This window comes from Suricata suricatta, chromosome 15 (assembly GCF_006229205.1).
Source record: "Suricata suricatta isolate VVHF042 chromosome 15, meerkat_22Aug2017_6uvM2_HiC, whole genome shotgun sequence".
In the NCBI taxonomy this organism is placed as follows: Eukaryota; Metazoa; Chordata; class Mammalia; order Carnivora; family Herpestidae; genus Suricata; species Suricata suricatta.
In genome coordinates, this window is record NC_043714.1 from 15,564,779 (window position 1) to 15,588,184 (window position 23,406).

The 23,406-nt window shown below is 38.7% G+C and overlaps 1 protein-coding gene and 4 non-coding genes across 8 annotated transcripts in view; 4 read left to right on the forward strand and 1 right to left on the reverse strand.

Moving 5' to 3' along the window:
* The window catches only part of DNAJC5B (DnaJ heat shock protein family (Hsp40) member C5 beta), a 98,628-nt gene extending 83,839 nt beyond the window's left edge, over positions 1-14,789 (forward strand). For 2 of the 4 annotated variants that reach the window (XM_029924003.1, XM_029924005.1), the window contains exon 6: positions 6,558-7,662. In XM_029924003.1, coding sequence (XP_029779863.1) covers positions 6,558-6,652 — 95 coding nt within the window. In that variant the 3' untranslated portion in view covers positions 6,653-7,662. Of the gene's footprint in view, positions 1-6,557; positions 7,663-12,221; positions 12,399-14,568 lie in introns of those variants that run through there. The other 2 variants (XR_003903446.1, XR_003903445.1) reach the window with 2 other exon arrangements.
* A 5,970-nt stretch (positions 14,790-20,759) lies between these two features.
* On the reverse strand, positions 20,760-20,832 carry TRNAR-ACG. The gene has a single exon. It is a non-coding gene; the product is annotated as a tRNA-Arg (tRNA).
* A 352-nt stretch (positions 20,833-21,184) lies between these two features.
* Positions 21,185-21,277, forward strand: TRNAY-GUA. The gene is made up of 2 exons: positions 21,185-21,221; positions 21,242-21,277. It is a non-coding gene; the product is annotated as a tRNA-Tyr (tRNA).
* A 527-nt stretch (positions 21,278-21,804) lies between these two features.
* Positions 21,805-21,894, forward strand: TRNAY-GUA. The gene is given in 2 exon segments: positions 21,805-21,841; positions 21,859-21,894. It is a non-coding gene; the product is annotated as a tRNA-Tyr (tRNA).
* A 110-nt stretch (positions 21,895-22,004) lies between these two features.
* Positions 22,005-22,077, forward strand: TRNAA-AGC. Its single transcript has one exon. It is a non-coding gene; the product is annotated as a tRNA-Ala (tRNA).
* Positions 22,078-23,406: the final 1,329 nt, after the last annotated feature.

Here is a 23,406-nt window from a genome sequence, read left to right on the forward strand (position 1 = left end):
TGACATTGCTGCTATGAACATTGGGGTACATGTGCTCCTATGCATCAGCATTTCTGCTCAACATCACTCATCATCAGGGAAACACAAATCAAAACCACACTGAGATACCACCTCACACCAGTCAGAGGGGCTAAAATGAACAAAGCAAGAGACTATAGATGTTGGAGAGGGTGTGGAGAGACGGGCATCCTCCTACACTGTTGGTGGCAATGTAAACTGGTGCAGCCGCTCTGGAAAACAGTGTGGAGGTTCCTCAAAAAACTATCGATAGAACTCCCTTATGACCCAGCAATAGCATTGCTGGGGATTTACCCAAGAGACCCAATCTCTTTTTCTATAAGTTTTTTTTTAAATCCACACATAAGTGAGATCATACAGTATTTGTCTTTATCAGACCTACTTCACTTAGTTTAATGTATTCACATTCTATCCATGTTGTTAACAAATGGCAAGATTTCTTTCTTTTTTATGGCAAGATAATATTTCAACACACACACATTTTTTCTTTATCCATTCAAACATCGACGGACACTTACGTTGTCTCCATCATGTCCTGGCTATTATACTGTGATCATTTCCTTAATAGTCTTTCTACAAATATATCAGTATTACAAATATATAAATTTATATTCCTAAGCAGTATATTGCTTGGTTTTGAATAGTTCTAAACTTTAAGTGAGTGGGTTTATATTTAACAATTACCCTCCAACTTTTGTCACTCAATGTAATATTTCTAAGATCCATTCACATTGTGTTGTGACTGCCTTTCATTCATTTTCACTGTTGTAAAGTATTCTTCTGTGAGAACATCCCATAAATTTATTTACCCATTCTACTGCTAACATATTTTGTAATGACTTTCTTGTCATTACAAAAAATGCTTCTATGAATGTTCTTATACGGGTCTTCTGGCGCATAAGTGCTAGTAGCAAATATCTTAGTCTAACTGTTTGTACATCTCTACTTCATTAGATAATGCCAAGTTCTTCTGCAAAATCATTACACTAATTTCCGTTCCTACTAACAGTTAATGAGAGTTCCTGTTGCTCCACATCCTTGTCAACACTTGATATCACCAGACAAATTGTGTGTCAATCTGGTGGGTGGGAAATGGTATACCATTTTGGTTCTAATTTTTATCTCTTTTTTTCATATGCTTGTTGTTCATTTGAGGTTTTCTTTTTATGAATTGTCTATTTGAATCTTTCGCAGGTTTTCATTATATCATGTATTTTTTTTCTGATTTTTTATATTTGGGTATTAACTAGTATGTTTGTTTAAAAGTTATTCTCTGTTTATGTCTTGGTATTTGTCACTATATGGTATCTTTTGACACACCAAAGTTCTCAGTTTTAATATAGCAAAATGTCAATTGTTGCCTTTGTCTTTGGTGATTTTTGTATTATAAGAAATCTTTCCCTATCCCAAGGATATAAAGGGATTCTTCTATACGGTCCTCTCAAAGTTTATAGTTTTGCTCTTCACATTTACAAGTTTAATCATCTGGACTGATTTTTATATGTCATATAATGTATGGTTCTAGTTTTAAGTTTTTTATGTAGAAAAAAATTGTCACAGCACAGTGATTTCTAGTCTTGGTTTTAGAATACACTAAGTTTCAATAGAAATATGGAAGAGTTTCTAGTCTTTCTGTTCTGGTTCACTGCTCATTTTTTCTCTCTGTATATAACACCTGGCCCATTTATAAAATTCCTAGTACTGTTTAGGCAAGTCTTCCTGCTCTGTTTTTCAGGGAGTCTTATGTATCCTTGGCCTTCAGCTTTTCCATATAAATTTTAGAATCAGCTTTGTCAAGTTTTTAAACAAAACTTTTGATCTTGTTTAGAATTGCAATGACTCTGTAGTTCAGTTACATAGTACTGGCATTTTTAAAAATGTGCCTTCTAACATGTGACATGGTATATCTCTTCATTTATTTAGGTCTTCTTTACTGGCTTTTGCTAAAGATATCTTATGTACCTTTGGTTACATTTATTCTGAATACTTTTTTCATTTATATACTTACTGATAAATAATATTAGTTTTCTACTTTGTTTTGGCATACAGAAATGTGCTTTTAAACATTGATTTTGAATTAAAGAAACTAAATCTCTATTTCCAATTATTTATCTGTAAACTCTTCAGGATTTCTACATAATTGCTTTTATCATGTGTGAACAGTGATAGTTTTGATTCTTCCTTCCCATCTCTTATAATTTTTTTCTCTGTCTTGCCTTTCTGTTTTTGCTGAGACTACTGGTAAAATGTTGAAGAAAAGGTGCCTTCAAGATTGCATCCTAACTATGAGGCTTGCTGCAGGTTTTTGGTCAGGTTAAGAAAACTGGCTATGTTCCTATTAGAAGTTTGTCATGAGTGAAATTTTATCAAATATTTTTTTCTGCATCAGTTGAGATGGTCATGATTTGTCTTCCTTAATCTGTTAAATATGAAGAACTATAGAAGATATTTTTCCAATATTAAAACAATCCTGCATTCTTGAGATAAACCCAATGTATATATATATACACACCACATCTTCTTGATCCACTCATCAGGTGATGGACATTTAGGCCTTTTCCATGTTTTGGCTATTGTTGACATTGCTGCTATGAACATTGGGGTACATGTGCTCCTATGCATCAGCACTTCTGTATGCCTTGGGTAAATCCCTAGGAATGCTATTGCTGGGTCATAAGGGAGTTCTATGGATAGTTTTTTGAGGAACCTCCACACTGTTTTCCAGAGTGGCTGCACCAGTTTACATTCCCACCAACAGTGTAGGAGGGTGCCCGTCTCTCCACATCCTTGCCAGCATCTATAGTCTCTTGATTTGTTCATTTTAGCCACTCTGACTGGTGTGAGGTGGTATCTCAGTATGGTTTTGATTTGTGTTTCCCTGATGATGAGTGATGTTGAGCATTGTTTCATGTGCCTGTAGGCCATCTAGTTGTCATCTGGTTGTCCTCTTTGGAGAAGTGTCTATTCATGTCTTCTGCCCATTTCTTCACTGGGTTATTTGTTTTTTGGGTGTGGAGTTTGGTGAGTTCCTTGTAGATTTACAAATTTTAAATTACTGATTCAATGTATTTAATGTTTATAGGCCATCTAGATTTGCTTTATTAAAAAATTAATTCTTCAAAATTTCCTCATTACCTTTCATGCATCTGTAGTATTTGCATTAATGTCCCATTTTTCATTTTTTATATTGGTTATTTCTGCCTTTATTTTTTTACCCATTCTACCAAATATTTGAAAATTTAATTAGTTTTCTCAAATAAGTAACTTTTGGCTTTGATTCTCATGCAATTGTTTCTATTTAATTAATTTATATTCTTTATTATTTCTCTTAATTTATTGTTAATTTTCTAACTTCTTAATTTTTAAACTTCTTAATTTTCAGCCTTTATTCTTTTATGATATTATGCATGTAAGACTATAAATTTTCCTGCAAGTAACACTTTAGTGTCTCTCTCTCTCTCTCTCTCTCTCTCTCTCTCTCTCTCTCTCACACACACACACACACACACACACACACACATTCTTACAATGTTCTTATAATCTGAGTTCTAAATATTTTCTCATTTCCATTATAATTTTTCTTTGATCTCTAAGTTAAGTCTATATATGTTTTAATTTGTAGACCTATGGGGATTTCTCAGGTTCTTTATTGTTGTTTGTGTCTAACTTAACTGCACTGTGATCAGAAACTGTGGAGAGAATAATAGTTCAAATTGTCTTGAGATTTGTTCTGTATCCTAGAACTTAATTTTTATAAATGTCTCATATTGCTTCAAAACAATATATTATGCATTTGTTAGGTTCACTGTTCCACATAGGACTATTAAATAAACCCAACTTATTGTGTGTACTAGTTTGCTTGAGCTGCTGTTAACAAAGAACCACAGACAGGGTGGCTTGAATGGCAGAAATTTATTCTCTAACCTCAAATCTGGAGGTTAGAAGTAAAGGATTAAGGTGTCATTAAGATTGACTCCCTCTGGGGCCTCTCTTCTTGGTAGGTAAATGGCCATTTTCTCCTTATGTCTTCACATGGTCTTCCTTCTATGTATCTGTGTCCTAATATCCTCTTCTTATAATGTCACCAGTTATATTGAATGAATGCCCACACTGAATCTCATTTTAACTTAATTACCTCTTTAAAGACCCTCTCTCCAAATATGATTCGTATTTGAGGTACTGCAGGTTAGGACTTTAACATATGAGCTGGAGCAAGGAGACAAGGTATGTGTGACCCAGTTTAGTCAACAACATTGTACTTTTAAAATTCTTTTTCTTAATTAATTAATTTATTTTTAAATTCTTTATACCTTTAAAGATTTTTTTGTTTGCTTCATCAGTCCATTACTGAAGGAAGTATTCAAATCTTCCACCATGATGATGGATTTCTCTATTTTTCTATAAAGTCTGTCAGTTTTGCTTTATATATTTTGAGGCTTTTTTATTAGTGTATACAAGTTTAGAATTTGTATAGCTATTTAGTGAATTGAATATTATATTGTTATGTAGTTACTCTTTAACAACGCTTTCATTGCTCTGTTATTTTAGGGTTATCCTAAACATTTATCAAGCATACTTAAGTTATCAAAGTTTAAAGTTAATTCGTATCTTTACCTCCTCCTGAACAATTCAAGAACTGTGTAGTACTTTAACTCTGATCACTTACTTTCTGATTTATACACCATTGTTGTATTCTAGTTTGATCTTAATTTTAAGCCTCATAAATTATTATTGCTGTATATAGTTAATAATCATTTAGTCTTATTCACATATTTACCATTTTCTTTACTAATCATTGTTTTTTACAGCACAAATTTTCCATCTAGTAACACTTTCTTTGTGTCTGAATCACATCTTTTAAATTGAGTCTGTTGGTGGTACAATTTCTATTTTTCTTGTCTGAAAATGCCTTCATATCATGGTTTCTAAAAAAGTAACAATAACAGTTTGTAAACAAACTTTATTGATAGATACCTTCTTTTAGCATGTTAAAAATATAATTCCATTTTTTTTCTGGCCTTCACATTTGCTATTCAGAGATAAGATTGTTGTTGAAACCATTGTCTTTGGTCTTCTTTAATGTCATTAATATGTCTTTCTCTTTAACTTATCCTGGCTGGTTCTTGAATCTGGGGATTGGTGTCTTTCTAGAGAATTCTCAGCCATTAAATCTTCAAATATTACCTCTAATCTTTTTTTTTAAATTTTTTAAAATGTTTTATTTATTTTTGATACAGAGAGAGACAGAGCATGAGAGGGGGAGGGGCAGAGAGAGAGGGAGATGCAGAACTGAAAACAGGCTCCAGGCTCTGAGCTGTCAGCACAAAGCTTGACGTGGGGCTTGAACCCACGAACGTGAGATCTGACCTGAGCCGAAGCCAGAGGCTTAACTGACTAAGCCACCCAGGCGCTCCCCTCTAATCTTTTCTTTATGAAAGTCTTATCAGATATGTTAGACTTTATCACTATTCCTCATTTCTTTTAACCTCTTTCATATTTTATTTCTTTGTTTCTCTGTTACATTCTGGTTAACCTCCTTAGATCTGTCTTCCACTTCATTAATTCTCTGATTTGGTCTTCTATTGTTTCTTCTAGCTCTCACTCAGTGTGCTTTGTTTGTGTGTGTAATCTTTCACTCCTTCCTTCTCAATCTTTCCATTTCTCTCTCTGTTTTTTACTATTAGTTATGTTTCTTGCAATTTTTTAGTTATTTTGGGGGATCTTTCTCTATTTCTCTGTATCTCCCCTCTCTATTTATTTTTACCTTGAGTTCATGTTTTTAAGCAATAGTTTAATGAATCATTGAGGCCTAGGTTGAAGGTAGGGCCAATCCCTTCTGCTAGGTGCTTGGGAGCACATCTTATATTGGACCTTTAAACTAAACTATCAGCTTGAGGTTTCCTGGAACACATAAATATTTAAATTTGATCTGCCAGTATGCATGCTCATTAGCTTGCCATTAAGTATTTGTAGGGGTGCTCTTTCCTCTCTCACCTCAGCACCAAAACTCAAGCCTAATAAATTTCCTTGCAGATTTAGGGGTATGGTGATTTAGAGAGTGATAGCCAGGGTTTTAGCTTTATATGGGATGCTTCCTATTAGACTTTCATCTAAGCAAGCTCTAGGTTTTGACCTCTCTCCCAATCAGGACCATATATGTAATTGTACACTGAACAACTTTAGGGAGCATTTTTCATACAGATATACATTAGAGTCTATATGACATATGTGGTAGACCTGCCTTCATCCCCACAACATGGCAAAAACTAAAGCTCAAGTTCACCAGGGTCAGCAATTGCTTCAGGTTGAAAGCTGGATTCAGTGCTTTTGTTTTACAGTTCTATAATTGATAGAACTTAAATGAAGAGTAAAGATAGTGTCTCCTTCCTTTTGATGTCCTTTAAAGTGTAGGCAACTTTAATATCTTATGAATTGAATTGGTTTGCCAATCATCATTTCAACAAAAATATCTACCATTTGCCCCATTAAAGGAAATGTAACATAATAAGAGGGTGTTTATTGCTTTGCTTTATTTTTAGATGTGGACTTTCCAGTTGTTCTCCAGCCTACAAATGCAAATGAGAAAACACAGCTAATCAGAGAAGGACCTCGAAGTTATTGCACAGACTCTTAATATTGAGACCACTGAGGGTCCACAATACCTCCTCTTGGTCCAGCCATGTCTCCAGGTGGTCATGGGAGAGCATGGTAGGGGGCATGAAATGCTGTGAACTTTTCCACATTTGTATTTTATTTTTAGGTTAGGGAAAGATGATTGCTATATAGTTTCCTCAGTATGCAGTCTCACTCTTTGAGTTGAATTCCTAATGAAACACCTTCCATTTTGATGAATAAAAGCCTGGAAAGTTATTTTATGCTCCTTGCCTGAAGTAAGACAGTGGCACTGCACAGGCTTCATGAGCCTGCCCTTTATGTGACCCAGACCTAATTCCTTACTGCCGCATTCCAAACAGAAGCTACTTTTCATCTATTTAACTGAATTGCAATATTCCTATCTGCCACAAATATCATCAGCAAAACATAGAGAATTTAAGAGGAATCTTAAACATATGTGGAGACTTTTCTCTGTCAATATTCAATATGGCAAGAGAAATATTTCAAAAGGCAGGAAGAAATTATTAGGTAAAAAAGACAAATCACTTAATTTTGAAGTATACCTTTGAAAGATTAAAAATGGTCATTTATTGAAAATTGTTGAGTAACACCAGGAAGAGGTTTTGTGTATACTTTTAGATGGGCACAAAAACAAAAACAAAACAAAACTTGGTTAAATTAATGATTTTTCTGGATCCAGAACCAGCCCTGAAAACCAGCCCTGGAAAATGTATTGACCATTATTTTAAGTAAAAATAATTTTTGTAAAACTGACCTAGATTAGACAAAGTGAGAAAAAAAAAACCATACAGGGTAAAAGGTAGAATTCTGAATTCTCCAGCGTAACTTTAGTCTTAAAGGCGTATCATTTACCCTGTTTTGGGTGGGATTAATTACAATGATCAGAAAATGCTCAGCTCTGCGCATATTAAACAATTAAGCTCAAAGGTCATGTCTGCAGTTACTGTTTGATCCTTATATTCATTATGTAATCAAAACCATGTGCTAAAACCATGTTCTAAAATAGTACAGAGAGTGTTGGTTTTTTTTCTTGGTCTTTATATAATATTATAGTTTTCAAGATCTTATTATGTTTTTATATAATATTGCATGAAATGCCATTTCCTTTTTTCTGTTTCTTATTCTCCCCACCACCAAATTACAGTTAAATGAGCCTAAATATACACTGAAAGTGAAATGTGAAAATTGGTGTTATAACTCTGACAGTTATGAAGTCATTAAAACTCTGATTTAACTTTTGAGATACTGGATTTTTTTTTTAATTGACATAATCAAGTAGGAAAAGCCCTGGTTTGAAAGTTAGGAAAACTGGTTCTAATCTAAACTCTCACTACCTAACCTTGTGACCAAGTGAGATGAGAATATGGCTAATTGCTCTATGACTCCATTTTCTTATCTGCTCTGACCACCTACCAAGTTGCCTTGAGACCAGATGAAATAGCTGAGGTGAAAGAACTCTACAGAGTCAAGTGATTGGCAAATATAAGGTGGTTTTATGTGAATTTTGTATATGTTTGTATAATGTGACTTCTTACATAGATAAACTCTTACCCAACAAAACCCAGGAAGATACCCATACTAATGGCTCTAGTGGCTAGTAAGTGATTTGGAACTCTATTCAACAATCAAGTGCTATTTTCCATTTGATAGGAACATAAGATAAGTAGCCATGTCTGTGGATAATTTGAGCCACTACATTTCCTTCCTGAAGTCTTTTAAAGCGAAAAGGTCAGGCCTATTTTTGAAGGGCAACCTGTAAATCACAAAGTTCCTTTCTTTTACTCCCAGACCTCATTTTTCTTTCTCACATGGAATGTTTTACTTCTACTCCCGGCCTATCCAGAGAGCTGGTACAAGAGTAGAAAGATAAGAACAGCACATGAATCAGAATCAGAATCAGGTGGTGGGATTAAATTCATAATGGGGTTCTTGTCAATGTTCCACACAAGGGGCTAATTACTGGTTACAATGATGAATGTATATGAATGAGGAAATGAATCTACAGAATGCCCAATAGCTACATAGAAACAAGGATCAACTCTTCATTTGAGGAGAGGCTATTTAGGCATCCTGTAGGGATCAACAGTAGCTGCCATCCAGATTCACCTTCAGTTATTCTGAATCCATAGGCATCTTAGCAGAGAAGCACCAAGAGGAAACATGCTCACTGTGATCCTCATAAAGGGTCTAATGAACCAGCATTTCAGTGGCTTACTCTCTAGTTCTGGGCTTCAGGTTATCAGAGTAGGGGATTTCATATAAGGTTTCAAAGTTCATCTACTTATTTTTTTCCTGTTTTACATAATGACATAATAAAATATGTATATGCATTTTTGTTTACCAAAATACATATTTTTTAATTCTTTGAGAATAAATGACACTCTATTTCTATGTTTTAAATGGTACATATGCTAAAACACATCTGATGCGGCCTACCCTGCAGATATACTCACTTGTAATGCACTGCCTGATCTTTTGATCTCCAGAGAGGGTTCCAATTAGGGTAACGTAATCTCTGAGGTTGGCACTTATCCTCCAAGATGTATTTATCCTAATTCCCAGAATCAGTGAATACATACCTTTGGCGGTAAAAGGGACTTTGCAGAGGTCATTGCATATGATTCTGAGATGAGATTATCCTGAATTATTCAAGTGGGCATAATCTAATCACATGGCTCCTTAAAAATGGAGAATCCTTCCCGGCTATGAGAGAAATGTGATGCTAGAAGAATGGTTTGAGATATGCTTTGAAGTTACAAGAAGAAAGGGGCCATAAACCAAGGCATGCAGGCAACCTCAAAAGTTGGAAAATTTAAGGAAATGGATTCTCCTCTAGAGCCTCCAAAAAAGAAATGCAGCTCTGCCACCACCTAGATTTTTGCCCAGTGGCACCCAGTTCAAACTTCTGACCTTCTGACTGTAGGAGTTTAACACTGAATCAGTGCTCCTCACTTGTTTCTTTATCATCCTTACTCCTTATTCTAGATTTATTGTTTTTTCATTCCTTTATCGTGTCTAACTTCATTTTCTCCTCAGTCTCATTTCTTCCTTGCTTGCTTACTCCATCTCCTTCCCTGTTCTCCTCCGTCCTCCCACTCCCACCTTTCTTCCATTAGACCCTTACTCCTCTGTTCTAGTCTCCTAATCTCTCGGCTGGCCACTACCAATGCCATGTCCAGGGTTACTGGTCTTTTACATAAACTGAACTATTATAAATCTACCCCCAACCAGCGGGAGAGGGAGAGATAGCAAATAGTCTGGGTAACAATATTCATAAAGGATGACTTTCCCCCCTCTAAATTCAAGCACAAATACTCATACTGCTGATAGGCCCGAGGGGAACAGAAGTTTCTCTAACAATTCTCGTGTATTGACAGAAATAATTCATAGTGACCACATTCATTATTTGAATGTATGGCAAGGTAATTTATTGAGACTTTAATTGTGTTTCATCCTTAGTGAGACTCAAAGGAATGAGGGCCCTCCTTCTGAGATTCATCTTATAAAGGTCACTCCCTTGCTACCATGACCTGAGGTTAAAAGCAAATGTGGAGAGACACCTGGAAAACCACCACCCAGGCTTCTGTTTGGGTACTTGGGCTATCAGAAGGGCTGTTTGAAAGATATGTGTTGAAACTTGAGGGAGAGAAGTAACCCCATTATGAGGGGCCTCTGGACTAAAGATGGGTTTGGGAGTTTGGAGGGGAGCTCCCAGAGTGGTCCAGACTTGCTCTGTTAGAGTAAGCAGTTAGTGAGGTTCTAACAGGATACCCAGAAGCCAGCGGAGAGGAAGTCATGGCCAACTATCAGAGAAGTCAGAGGCCTGTCCTGGCAGCACTACATAAAAAGCCAGATCAAAACAGACAGGCCCAAGATGGTGGATGCCATAACAGGAAACCCCCGGCCAAATAAGGAAGAAAAGGCCAAAACCCACCTTCCAAGAAATCCCTGCTCCTAGTAATGAACAGTTCACCCCTAGTAATTGTCAGTGAAAGATAGAAACCCAAACCCCAGCATGCACAGCTCTTCTTCTCTGTAAGTTACCGGCTTTCACATCTGAAGAATACACTTTAGCTTAAATAAACTTTCCCACTGTGTCATATTGTGTATGATACATCTACTGTGTTGTATCTGGCCTTGAATTCTTTCTCATGAGGAGACCAAGAACCTTCAGTGACACTTTTGGGACAGGCTGGGTCAAAGCCCAAGGTCCCAGGGTCTCCCCAGTTCACTGGCAATATCCCTACAGAGGAGAGTCCCTCTGATGAGATAGCACTTGGATGCCTGAGTGACAGACACATTTAAGTCATGGCTTCTGAGCCATAACAAAAGATTCCTGTACCCACATCTGGTCCCTCAAAGGACTCCTCCTGCAAGGTTGGACACACAGACCCCAGGAGCAACCAGGCTGGAGCAAGATGAGGGGCTAGAAACTCACTTGGAAGAGGAAGACAGAAACCCTGAGGACCCCACACATCTCTAGGAAGTGGGGAAGACTCTTAAAACCTGGCTGAGGTGAAATTTCTTGCTACCTTGTTAAACTGTAGCTCTGAGTCAGAAATAAATTTAGAACAACAATGTATTTAGATGATGAAGAAACTTACCCAAGATCTTTTCTCAAATGTCACTTCTTCATAAGCTTTCCCAGACCACACTGCCTATATATACAACCCACCCCATGCTTCCTATTCTCTACCTTTTTTCCTTAGTACCTTTCACTAACATGCTTTTTATGTACATGCCTTCACTGTCTCCCATACTGTGAAGGCAAAGATTTCCGGCTATTTTTGTGTCCTGCTGTATCCCCAGGGCTTAAAATAATGCCTGACACATGGTACACAGCCAGGAAATATTTGTCAAATGAGTAAATGTTTAACCTGTAACATAGAATAGAGAGGTTCCCACCTGCTAGAAATGCAAAAGCTGCTAGAATCTTTAGATTTTAGGAAGGCTTAGTATATCAATTTTTTGCATGTCAATATGAATAATTTGATTAATACAAAAATTAATGGTCACTTGGTACCCAGTCAAGCCTCTGACTCATTTACAGAGTTATCTTAAAGTATTTTAGCATCTTGCCCTGCCTTACTCCTCACTGATATGAAGGCAAATCCATCCCCAGAGCACCAGTCCTACTCCAACAAAGAACAATCTTTATTTGAGAAACACAAGCTCACCTCTCCAAAACCTCTCTTTGTCCAGCCTGCACCCCTCATAAGCACCTATATAACATTTATCTGTATATTATTCCTGAGCTCTTCTAGAGTACAAAGGGCCAGAAATTAAAATTGTGTATAACCAGCTTGTATAAAACAAAGCTATTTCTGAATTGCAGATGGCTCAAATTAGCAGTGATTTCCAGAATGGTATCTTAGAGTCAGAGTTTACATTTGTATTTTGCCCAGTTCGAAAAATGAAGTAGGAACTAACAAATATCTGTTGATTAATTGATCAATTCTTACAATGCATGTCACTTCTGAGAAAAGCCTTTCTCCAAAAAGACATCAAACATGCTCAGTATTAAATGGGTGTGATACAACTTTCTGGAATTTTCATGCTGTTCACAGGCTGTCCCCAAGAAGCAAAACTAAATTCCCAGAATCAAATCGGCAGTAATAGGATGGCTGTTAACACATTCTGTTCGCTGCTGGGGCTGCCATCCCAGCTTCCTAAGCTGAAAAACCCTATTACTGGATCAAGTTCTTCAGCTCCTGAGAGACCCCCCCACCCCAACTCTGTGCCAGGTACGTCCTTATTCCCAGGCCCAGAGAGAGGGGATCTTACCTTGTGAAGGTATTTTCCTTCCAAGTAATCTGCTCTGGTACCCAAATATCTCCACTCCTGAAATACTGTCCAGATTCGTCTCTTCTCAAAGACCTACAATGCATTTTCTTTTCTGGTGAAGAATAATCAGGGAGAAAATTTTCAGTGCAAATTTTCACTTTGGGAATGAAATTCCAACATTTTCTTAAATATTTTTTAGAATGATCTATTTGGGCACTTTTCAGGCTTCTTTATTATAATTGCAGAAAGAAATATTTTAAAGCTAACCTAGGTTTAAAAGTAACAAATGAAAACCATCAGGAACTGAAAAAATTAAGTCTATATATTGATTAACTTATTAGCATAACAGTTTTATATAAAGTGCCTTCATTTCAAAAGTTTCTTCATTGTATTTAGGATGAAATTTGTCTTTTAAACAATATATAGCATACTCAGAGAGTAAAACTTTAGCTACCAAAACCTAAAAGATACAGGTTATTCCGAGTATGAGGGTAAAGTTTTCGTAGAAAATAAAAGTGATTCACCTCCCTACTTATTTTCTATTTTCTGTGCTCTCTCTTACTTCTTTTCTCAGCATATCCCATTCATCAAACTAAAGGATTTGAAAGGAGGTGGGAAGTGATGTCTTTTAGGATCACAGGAGCATTTGTATTTGAAAAGATTATTCATTCTTTCATGAGTTAAAAATAATTCTGTAAAATGAACAATTATAAGCAATAGTCATAGTGCTTAGTACCTGAAGCTGCCCTAAGAGCTTTTTACTAGCTTGATATATTTTACACTTATATATTCACTTAACACACTATCTATGGGACAAGTACTATCAGCATTATCACTCCACCATTTCCAGACTAACAAACTAAACCACAGAAAGTTTAAATAAACTCAGCCAAGATCACCCAGTTAGTAAGGTATAGAATAGGCTGGTCCTCAAATCCATGCTTTTAACAGCTGCACTATATTGCCTCTCCATGGTGATGTTATATTTCCAACTACATTTGTCCTTCCTGAAAATGAACCATCTCCACCTCCCTGCCCAGCTCCTTCCCAAGGTTCTCATTTTCAAAAGAATGCTCACTCCTATCACTCTGTTGACTATGTAACTTTCTCTTTAACTGCCCTTTGTAGTAATCACCCCACTTAATTCTCAGGGCTTTCTTCAAAATCCTCAAAGACTCAAAATTCTCAAATTCTACAAGGGCAAATGCCCAAACACTTCCCCTGTTGCTGCTTCCTCTGCCTCCTCCTCCTGCTCCTCCTCCTCCTCCTCTGCCCCCAATCCCCACTCCAGCTCCCTGTAGCATTTCTTTACCTGGGAAGCCTGTGTAGCTTTGGTAGCTGTCTGCCACCTTCTCTTGTCTGACCAATGAATAACTGCAGCATCAATGGAGTGAAAAGTTGGATTTTTATTTTAATTTTAAAAGTAATTCTAGAGCTGTGGATATTTATAGTAAACAATCCTGACTAAAATGTTTGGTAAAGTTCCTGCCATAATTTTTCAGGATATATTACTATATAGTATGGTAAGTACTATATAGTACTACATATATAGTACTGACTATGTGCCAGACACTATTCTAAGTGCTTAATATAGATCCTCACAGCAAGACTCTGAAGTTGGTACTATTATTTCTCATTTCATAAGTAGGAAAATTGGAGCTGCTAATTAACCTTTGACTTTAATAACAAGAGAACCAGCACTTGGACTCACGTAGTCCAGCTCCAGGGTCTGTCTGCTTAATTCCAACACCACAGCCCCATAAGACATTTGAGTCAGATATAACTACTTATTTAATATCAAAACAGCATTTATACTCAGTATACTCAAATTTATTCCTCCCCCATTAAAAGTGAATACCATAGGTCTATAAATCCAAGTTAATACATTCTATTCCATTATTTTCAGAAGATTTGGATGAGAACATTTGCTATTATGTATTTTAAAAAGGCATTTCACTATCATTCATGATAGGATGTATAATTTTTCATAACTATTCATAATAAAAATGAAATTACTCAATTTCTCCATTGTACAAAATAAAGTATACTTTGTGAAGTTTCTATTTGTAAAAGTATACCACTATTTATGTCAGATGACTAAATTAACAATCCTTTATTATTTCTTCATAGGAAATACAACTTGGCAAACTAATTTTTCCTGAAGGAACTGGAATTTTATCTACCATCATTTAAAATAAATGTGTGTGCTCTGCAGCAATTTATTTTGTTTCTGGATCTACCAGTCTTTACTTTTTCCTTTGGCATTCACCACTGTTAAACCTACTATATATATCATTTATTGTCAACCTATTGTCTGTCTGCCCCTTCAAAATACATGTGCTGCAACAGAGCAGAAATTTGTGGCTATTTTGCTTACTGCTGCATCCTTACCACTATAACAGTGCCTGGCACATAGTAGAGACTGAATAAATATTTATTAAAGAAATAAATATGAATCTCTGAAGAAAATTTCTCTGTAACATCTTTTTCCAGATCCAGCTTTCCAAATCATAACTTTAAAAAAGACACTGTATGAACAAGATGATAGTTCTAATTTTCCTGAGTGTGAAAGACTGCAAATGAACTTGGAGTCTTATTGGAGCCCTGAGAATTGGATGGGTCAGTCTTGCTGTCTCTCTGTAGTGCAAATGGTTCCTTTTAACCTCCTTAAGGGAAGCAGGGGGCCAAGGGTTGGTCTCATTAAAATCTTTTGACATAGTGATTTGGCTTATAATTCAGGATTTAGCTTGGCCTAATAATACAGTTAACCCTCATTATTCAGATTCCATATTCACAAATTTTCCTACTTGCTAAAATTTATTTTATGGTCACAATAATATATATAAAGTGTCTAAACGGTAACACACAAAACACTTATTGATCACTTAAGATAATGTTGTGAACAGAGGCTCACAGGAACTTAACCTTGTCTTTCTCCTAGGAGCAATGGTTCGGTATTCACTAAACCACTGTTTGTGGGGACTATATAGAACCTATCTACTGTAGATAACACAAATCAACTGGATCTCCCCTGGAGGTATCCCAAATGGTGCCCTTTCTAACCTTGGACACATTATCTCTGTGGTTTCTCATAACAAGCAAATGTTCTCATTCCAATCTTATGGAATCCTTCTTGGAAATAGTACAGAAAGCCATGGATGAAGAATCAGTAAACCTGAGTTCAGCTCTTCTCCCCCAATCTGAATATCCTGAAGAAATTATTTAACATTTCTTGGTAGAGCTTCCTGCTCTGCAGCATGATTTCCTCAACTGAAAAGAAGAACTTGAAAGTTCTTTCATGAGCATATGTGTAAGGTATTTTTCAAGATGAACAGTGATCTTTTCCCCTTCAGATCTCAGGGTATCTTGACATAACTTTTGTGGAACACCACTGTTAACAAATCTTAGGGATTTGATCTTTGAGTTCCAGAGGTAAGAAGAGAGCTCCATTTAATAAATGGAACACTGCTACTCCCCAAATGTTCTAGTCATTGTCTAACCCTACAGGCCTCAAGTGTCCAGCTGGGGACAGGGAGACCAACTAGTGCCTCAGACTCCTAGCTGGTGATGCAGGAGATCTGAGATCTCACCTGCCATTACTTAACTCTGTTCCTGAAGGTAAGTCATTTCATATCTTTGGCATTCAGTTTTTTGACTTCTAAGCAATTTTTATTAGATGACAATTATAAAATGGCCTGCCCCACACATTATGCTTATTTAAACAAAAGTGTAAACAATACCAGAGAATGCAGAAAAGAAAGCAAATTTCATGTTCATCACCAATCCTGTATTAGTTGCCTGGGGCTGCCATTAAAAAATACCATAGACTGGGTGGCTTAAACAATAGAAATTTATTTTCTCATAGTTGTGGAGGCTAGAGGTCTGAGATCAAGGTTTCACCAGGTTTGATCTCTTCTGAGGCCTCTTTCCTTGACTTGCAGATGGCCACTTTCTTGCGGTGCATTCACATGGTTGTCTCTATGCATGCACATGTCTGGTGTTTCTCCCTGTGTCCTACTGTCTTCCTATAAGGACAGTAGTCATATTGGATGAGGGCCCACCCTAATGACCTCATTTTAATCTTATTATCTTTTTAAAGGCCTCCATCTCCAAATACAGTAACATTCTAAGGTACTGGGGGTATTAGAATTTGGAGAGGGGTAGGGGAAAATTAGTCCATAATATACACCATCAGTCTCTCAAAATTGTGCCAGATTTTGGGTTATTTAATATTTGGACTATGAATTCTTGATAAAGCTTTGTGTTGTTCTTTTTTTGTGAGTTTTTTTGTGAGTTTCAAGTTCTTGAAACACCATCTTCTTAGAGCCCTCTGACACTTTTTGTTTTTTTTTTCTGATTTGTCCTGATTGCTTTCTCGCTTGCTGCATCCCTGTCAACCTGGGATTTGAGTTCCTTGGTTGGTTCCCTTTTTCCTTAAATTCTATGTACTCCTCTTTTTTGGATTTTTGTTTTGTTTTGTTCGTTTATTATTGTTTTTGCACTGAAGTACATGTATGGCAGATACAGAGATGTGCTGTTAAATTGCCTTTCCAGAAAGAACTGCCCAGTTGCTAAGATGGTTAACCAAGAACTTCCAGGTGTTAACAACTTTAGGGCCCACCTCAGCTTTCCAGAGGAAGTTTTCAGCCTTTGGCCTATAACTGAGCAAAGTGATTGTATGGAAACCTAGTTATTCCTACCCAACTCAAGACTCCTTTGAAGGGAAATCTTTGCCCTGCTGGTACCAAGACTGTCAGGTCTGCACGGCTGTCTAACTACCACACCTAATACTGTGTCCTCTCCTTTTCCATTCCCAGATGTTACTCCCCGCTATAATTTTGTACTTTAGTTCTGTGTCAACTTTTGCTTCCTAGAGAACCCAATCAGTATAACATCTTCAAGTAATGTTTATTTTTTGTTTCTGAAAGGAACCATAGGATTTAAATTTTATGACACCTTGAGAGTGTGAAGTATTTATTCTTATGTGATTGCTACGTTGATTGGTTATACAATTCTGGGTTCAAAATTATTTCCCCAGAGAACTTCAAGAATCTTGCTCTACAGTGTTCTAGCATCCAGTACTGCTGAGAAGAAATCTGATCATAATCTGATTCTCATTCCTTTATAGCTAGCCTGTTTTTGTTTGTTCGTTTGTTTCTGTCCCCATCTCTGAAAACCTAGGCCTGCATCTTTATCCTCAGTGATTTTACATTTCACTAGGCTGTCCAGGCATGGTTGTTTTCATTCACTGTATTTGAATGAATGGCCCATTTGATTGGATGACTAATGTCTTTCTTCCATTCCTTTCAATGCATTTTCTCTACTTTCTCTTCCTGAAACTCTGAAGCCTTTGCATCTTCCAGGTCCATCCTCCATGCTTTTATATTTTCTGCTCTCTTTATTCTTGTTACCTGGGAGATATTTTCCATTCTACTATATCTCCAAATCTGATATTTAGTCATGACAATACGTTATTTTTCACCTTAGTAAACTCTTAGTTTTCAAGAACACATTTATTTTCTCATTGCTCCTTTTAATATCACCTTACTTTGGTTTTTATTACTGCAATATCCTCTTAGATGTCCCTAAGGATATCGATTAGCATTTAAAAAGCCAGTTCTGTACTATTCTTTGCATTATCTGCTTCCTCTATGGATCAGTTTATCTTGGACTTTCTTTTCTAAGTTGTTGTAGCCTTTCAAATGTCCCAAAGATTTGTTCACATTCATGAATAAAGGACTACATTGATTTGTGTCTGTAAAACAGCTGGGTTCTGGGGACATGCAGGCTCTTAGTTAATGGTGCACGAGAGGAAATGGCCATGCTGCCCTCAAATCCCCCAAACTAATTAACTCAGGAAGAGTCCCACTCTGAGGGTGGGGTGCCTTTTGTTTTTTCTTTCCATGTCTGATATCATAAGGCTCTACTCTCTCTCTCCCCAGCCTTGTATTCACCCCACTGGCTCTCCTCAGGCCAATCCACTCTGCTTAAGCAGCTCTCCCGGCAGTTCCACACGGGATAAAAGCAGCAGCAGCTGCAAAATGCTGTGGGCCTCTGATCATTGTGCTGCTGTCTCTGTGCGTGGAGCCTCTTGTGAGCTCCATGGGGAAATGTCTCTGCTAGCTTCTAGAATGTGTACTCTGAGCTGTGTTTCTCTCCATTCTGGGCTATGTGTCCACATAACCTCATTTGCATTTCACATCCCAGAAATTATTTAAAGTCTCAGGTTTGCTTACTGTACCTTCTGTTGTCTTCCATGCTGCATAGCCATTTTTCTTTATATTTTTATTAGCTCTCCACTGAGATCTCAAGAAGAAGAGAGTGAAATCATACGTGCCCAACTACATGGCTATAGGTGAGCCAGCCCTGATGGCTACATGTAATCCTGACCCCTGGACACAGTTTGGGGATCAAAGGTGACCATCTAACTGAGGCCAGAACAATGAAGAGTTTTGCAGTCAAGACTGAGAAAGAGAAGTGGATCTCTCTCTGGTTGATAGATCTACTCAGGCTCCTGTAACAACATACCACACACTGGGTAGATTATAAACAAAAGGTATTTTGTTTCTCACAGTTTTGGAGGCTGGAAATCCTAGAGCAGGGGCCAGCAAAATCCAGTTCTGGTGAAGACCCCCATCCAAGGTTACAGACTGCTGAACCCTTTTCTCACTGGGCCCACTCATAGTGGAGGGGCGGATCTCGCCGGGACCTCTTTTATCAGGGTACTTAACTACTTTCCTTCGCGAGGACTCCACCTTCACGTCCTAATTACCTCACGGGCCCTCCCTAACATCATCACCTGGGGCATTAGGTTTTCAACATGAATTTGGGTATATGGGGGAGGGGGCACCAACATTTGATCTACAGATTGTGAGGGGAAACTGTCATGAAGTCAGGCATTTGGGGAGAGAGAGGTAGCACCAGGTTGCCAACAGGGAGCACTAAAATAGGTTCAGAGAGGCGCTGAGAGAAAAACCTTAGAGAAGCCCAGTTACATTTCCTCCTTGGTTTTCCTGGGACACCCCTGTACATTATAGCAAATGTCTCTCTGATTTACATTAGCTCTATGTGAATTTCTGTCACAAGTGAGAGAGCCAGAAAGCACCCACCATCTTGGCCCTCTTGGACGTGCTCCTCTGGTCTGGCGGCTGCTGGGGAGAGAGCGCAAGACGGGGAGACACCCAGAAGCTCGAGTTTCTCTCACAGGGCAACGATGGCCATGACTGCGACCTTTGCAAACAATCAACCCCTTACTTGTCACCCTTGTAAAATGAAAGGAAAGTAAGAATTAGATGGAGGCTCTTTCCTTGTAGACTTATTTTGAAAGTTCTGTCAACAAACTTGGGGGAAGGCCTGCAACATATGGCCGCAACTTCCCACAGAGGTAATTTTTTTACACTCTCAGGAACACAGTAATTTGAAACATACATTAGCTTGTTACCTGCAAAAATGGCAAAATGTTCACCAGGAAACAAAAATAAAACCCACCATTATTTTGTTCAAATTCTCTGTACTTTCTCCACCCTCCCCCCAGTTTTTAGCTTCCATTAACAGTTTATGTAGCCTTAAGGAAGTCACTTTCCCCCTTGAAAACTAGTTCTTTCCCCTAACCCCACATTTTCTTTTCCTTAATTTATCTCTTCCCGAATTTCACTTTTTTTTTTTTTTTTTTTAGCTTTTACTTTTGGGAATTGCTATCATCCTTGAGGAGATTTAAGAGAATTCTAAACTACTCTCCATAAATAAGATCAATAACTTCAAAATAAAAACCCAGTTTATTCAAACCAACATTACGCCCTCTCGGTTAAAAAAAACCCTTGAGGACAGAACCCAAATTATTCGATGGTTTTTACGCCGTGCTTACAACCGAGGAGAGGTTCATACTCTAATTAAGATTAAATGTAAAACGGGGACCGAACCAAAAAGACCTTCTCTTTCGTCTGCACTGTCTGGGCGTGTGCGTGGGCAGTTTTCCCCGTGACTTGGTGACCGGACTCTTCAACTATTTTATAAGATCCGACGAATGAAGCTGCAGCAGAAGCAGCCCTGGCATTTCAACCCGTTTCCTGCGGGGACTGCGGGCTTCACTTTTCCGAACCCCGCTTCCTACCCGGAGTCCCCAGCGGCTCCTACTTTGCCTACCGCCGCCCCCCGCCCGCGGCCACGGCGGCGTCTCCTCAAGAGAGTTCGAGGGGGCTGCACTGGAAGCGACACGCAACCGATTTCTGGACTCGAAGTGCAGTAAAATATGCGCCGCATTTGTGATCTGAGCAACCCTGAAGAAGTAATAGTCTGGTTTTAAAAATCACTGACAGAAAAAGCGAGCCAGGCAGGAGTCGAACCTACAATCTTCTGATCCGTAGTCAGACGCGTTATCCATTGCGCCACTGGCCCTCCACACAAAGAGAAACTGAGGGAACATATAGATGACAGAGTGGTAAGGCCACACTCGGGCAGTCATCTCTAATGCAGTGCTGTAAAGGAAGGTGACGTCGAAGTCGCTGAGTCTTAGTCTGAGTCCCCCTAGCTGTGGACACACAAATTGGGGGACCTTTCCGGGGTCTGTCAGGATCCTACGGTGGGAAGCCGGGGTATGTTTCTGCGCACGCGTGAAACAACACACAGACATTTACTCTCTTCCCCTCCTCCGTCGCCCGAGTGCGCATGCTCTATTCGATCTCCAGCCAGCGTGTTTGCTCGGGTTCCTGAAAGTTGAGTCTCAAGGGGCAGGGGTGGTGTTCCCGTCCCTTCGATAGCTCAGCTGGTAGAGCGGAGGACTGTAGCTGACTTCCTAGCGAGAGACATCCTTAGGTCGCTGGTTCGATTCCGGCTCGAAGGAGACAAGGCTGCTTTTTGCCAACTTTCTACAATTTAAGGTCCTTTCCACGGGTCCCCTTCCCTAATGAACGTAGTAGTCTAAGGAACACTTGGAGATTCTTGTACTTCGGCTGTAGTTTCGGCCTGTTGGCAGCAACTCCTGTGTGAAATATTCTCTGAATTCCCCAAGCGGGAACGTGGCGTCCTAGTAACAAGCGCCGCAGTGAGTCTGCGCTCCGCGGGGCAGCCGCTGGGTCACCGCCTTAAGTTCGTTTTTAAGTCGTCTTTGGCGTTTCCCGAATTCCCTGAGCATACAGAGAAAGGTCCCGAGTCAGCCGCCGTCCCTTTTCCTCAGTGCGCTGCGGAGAGGGGACAACGCAAACGCTCATTCCAGCGGCTGTGAGGAGATGCGTCGGGTAGGGGGTTGCTAGAAGGAGATCTTCTGATCCACAAACCTGGGAGTCGGGAAGGAAACGCGGTAGAAAGCACACGAAGCTTAGAAAATGAGTAAACATCATGAAGAAAAGTCGGCACCTTCCTAGCCCACTCCCTTCGATAGCTCAGCTGGTAGAGCGGAGGACTGTAGGCGCTGTGTCCTTAGCCATCCTTAGGTCGCTGGTTCGACTCCGGCTCGAAGGAGAGTGCTTGTTGCTTTTGCTACTTTGACCTCATCAAGAAAAACATGTTTTCCGTTTCTAAATGCTCTGACCTCTCTCTAGGGGAAGAGATAACCGCCCGTGCCCAGCGGTGGGGGATTAGCTCAAATGGTAGAGCGCTCGCTTAGCATGCGAGAGGTAGCGGGATCGATGCCCGCATCCTCCAGCTCTTTTTCTCCTTGTTCCGTGTGGTAGTTTTCCTTTCAATTCTCATTCAACTCAGGTAGAACGTGAAATCAGCTATGAGGCAAGTGACAGACACGCGAACTTGAGATTACCGCTCCCTAAAACTCCCTAGACGAGGGGTAATGGGTGCTGACGGAGTTTGTTCTTACAATCTAAAATTTTTAGACCCATTTACTTTGGGAGGTTCACGAAATTCGTTCTTTTTCTGTCCAAAAATGGCTACAGATTGCAGTCACCTCTGTTCCCACTTCCTTTGTGATTTGTAATCGATCGCTTCCCTTCCAAAGACCCATTTGATACTAAACTGCCCATATTTAGGGGGGAACTTACAGAAAAACAAAAGAACGCCAAAAAAAAAAAAAAAACCCAAAACAAAACCCCACACACACTGAACTTGGACAAGGACACTGGCTATCTTAAACTTAGCGTTGAGCCAAGGAAGCAAGAACTGTTCACTCCATCTCAGCTGAGTTCAGTGGGATGCCCTGTCCCGGCAGATCCACTTAGGGTAGAATAAAGGTACCTAAAGAGAAGTGCGGAAGTGGAATGGCGTTAAACCTAGAAGCTTGCTATCAAGGAGGATTCTAACGCCATTTTCCTCTTGGGGAGTAACTGTGGAGAACTGGAGACCAGTTCTGAAAAGGAATTAAACAGAAAAAAGTTCTACTTACGGCTGATTCTGAGCATTTAAAAAGTAAATAAATACACACTCTGAAAGATTCAGAAACTGAGCAGAACACACACAAAGGCTTTTCTAGTAATATATGCTTCCCATCCGGATTTACTACAGTGTAGCCATAAAAAGCTGTTGAAACCATCCTGCCATTCTCAACACAGAACATTAATTTACAAAGACCTTTTTTGAGGATTATAATTAGTAAATGATAATTCTTTTATCTCATGTTCATTTTAGGGTGCTAGGCAACCTGTATTTTTTGTTACTAATGTATACAACCTGCTGCATTTTATTGGTATATCTTTCATTTTCTAGGGCAGTCTCCATTTTTATCTTTCTTTACTCTTTTCAATAAAGTCTTTACATTGAATGTATAGTGATTCGATTAAAATATACCATTATTGGGGTGCCTGGGTGATTCAGTCAGTTAAGTGTCTGACTTCAGCTCAGTTCGTGAGTTTGAGCCCTGCATCAAGCTCTGTGCTGACAGCTCAGAGCCTTGAACCTGCTATAGGTTCTGTGTCTCCCCTTCTATCTGTCCCTCACCATTCATACTCTGTCTCTGTCTCTCTCTCTCTCTTAAAAATAAACATTAAAAAATATATATCATTTTTACAAAAACAAATTTATAAG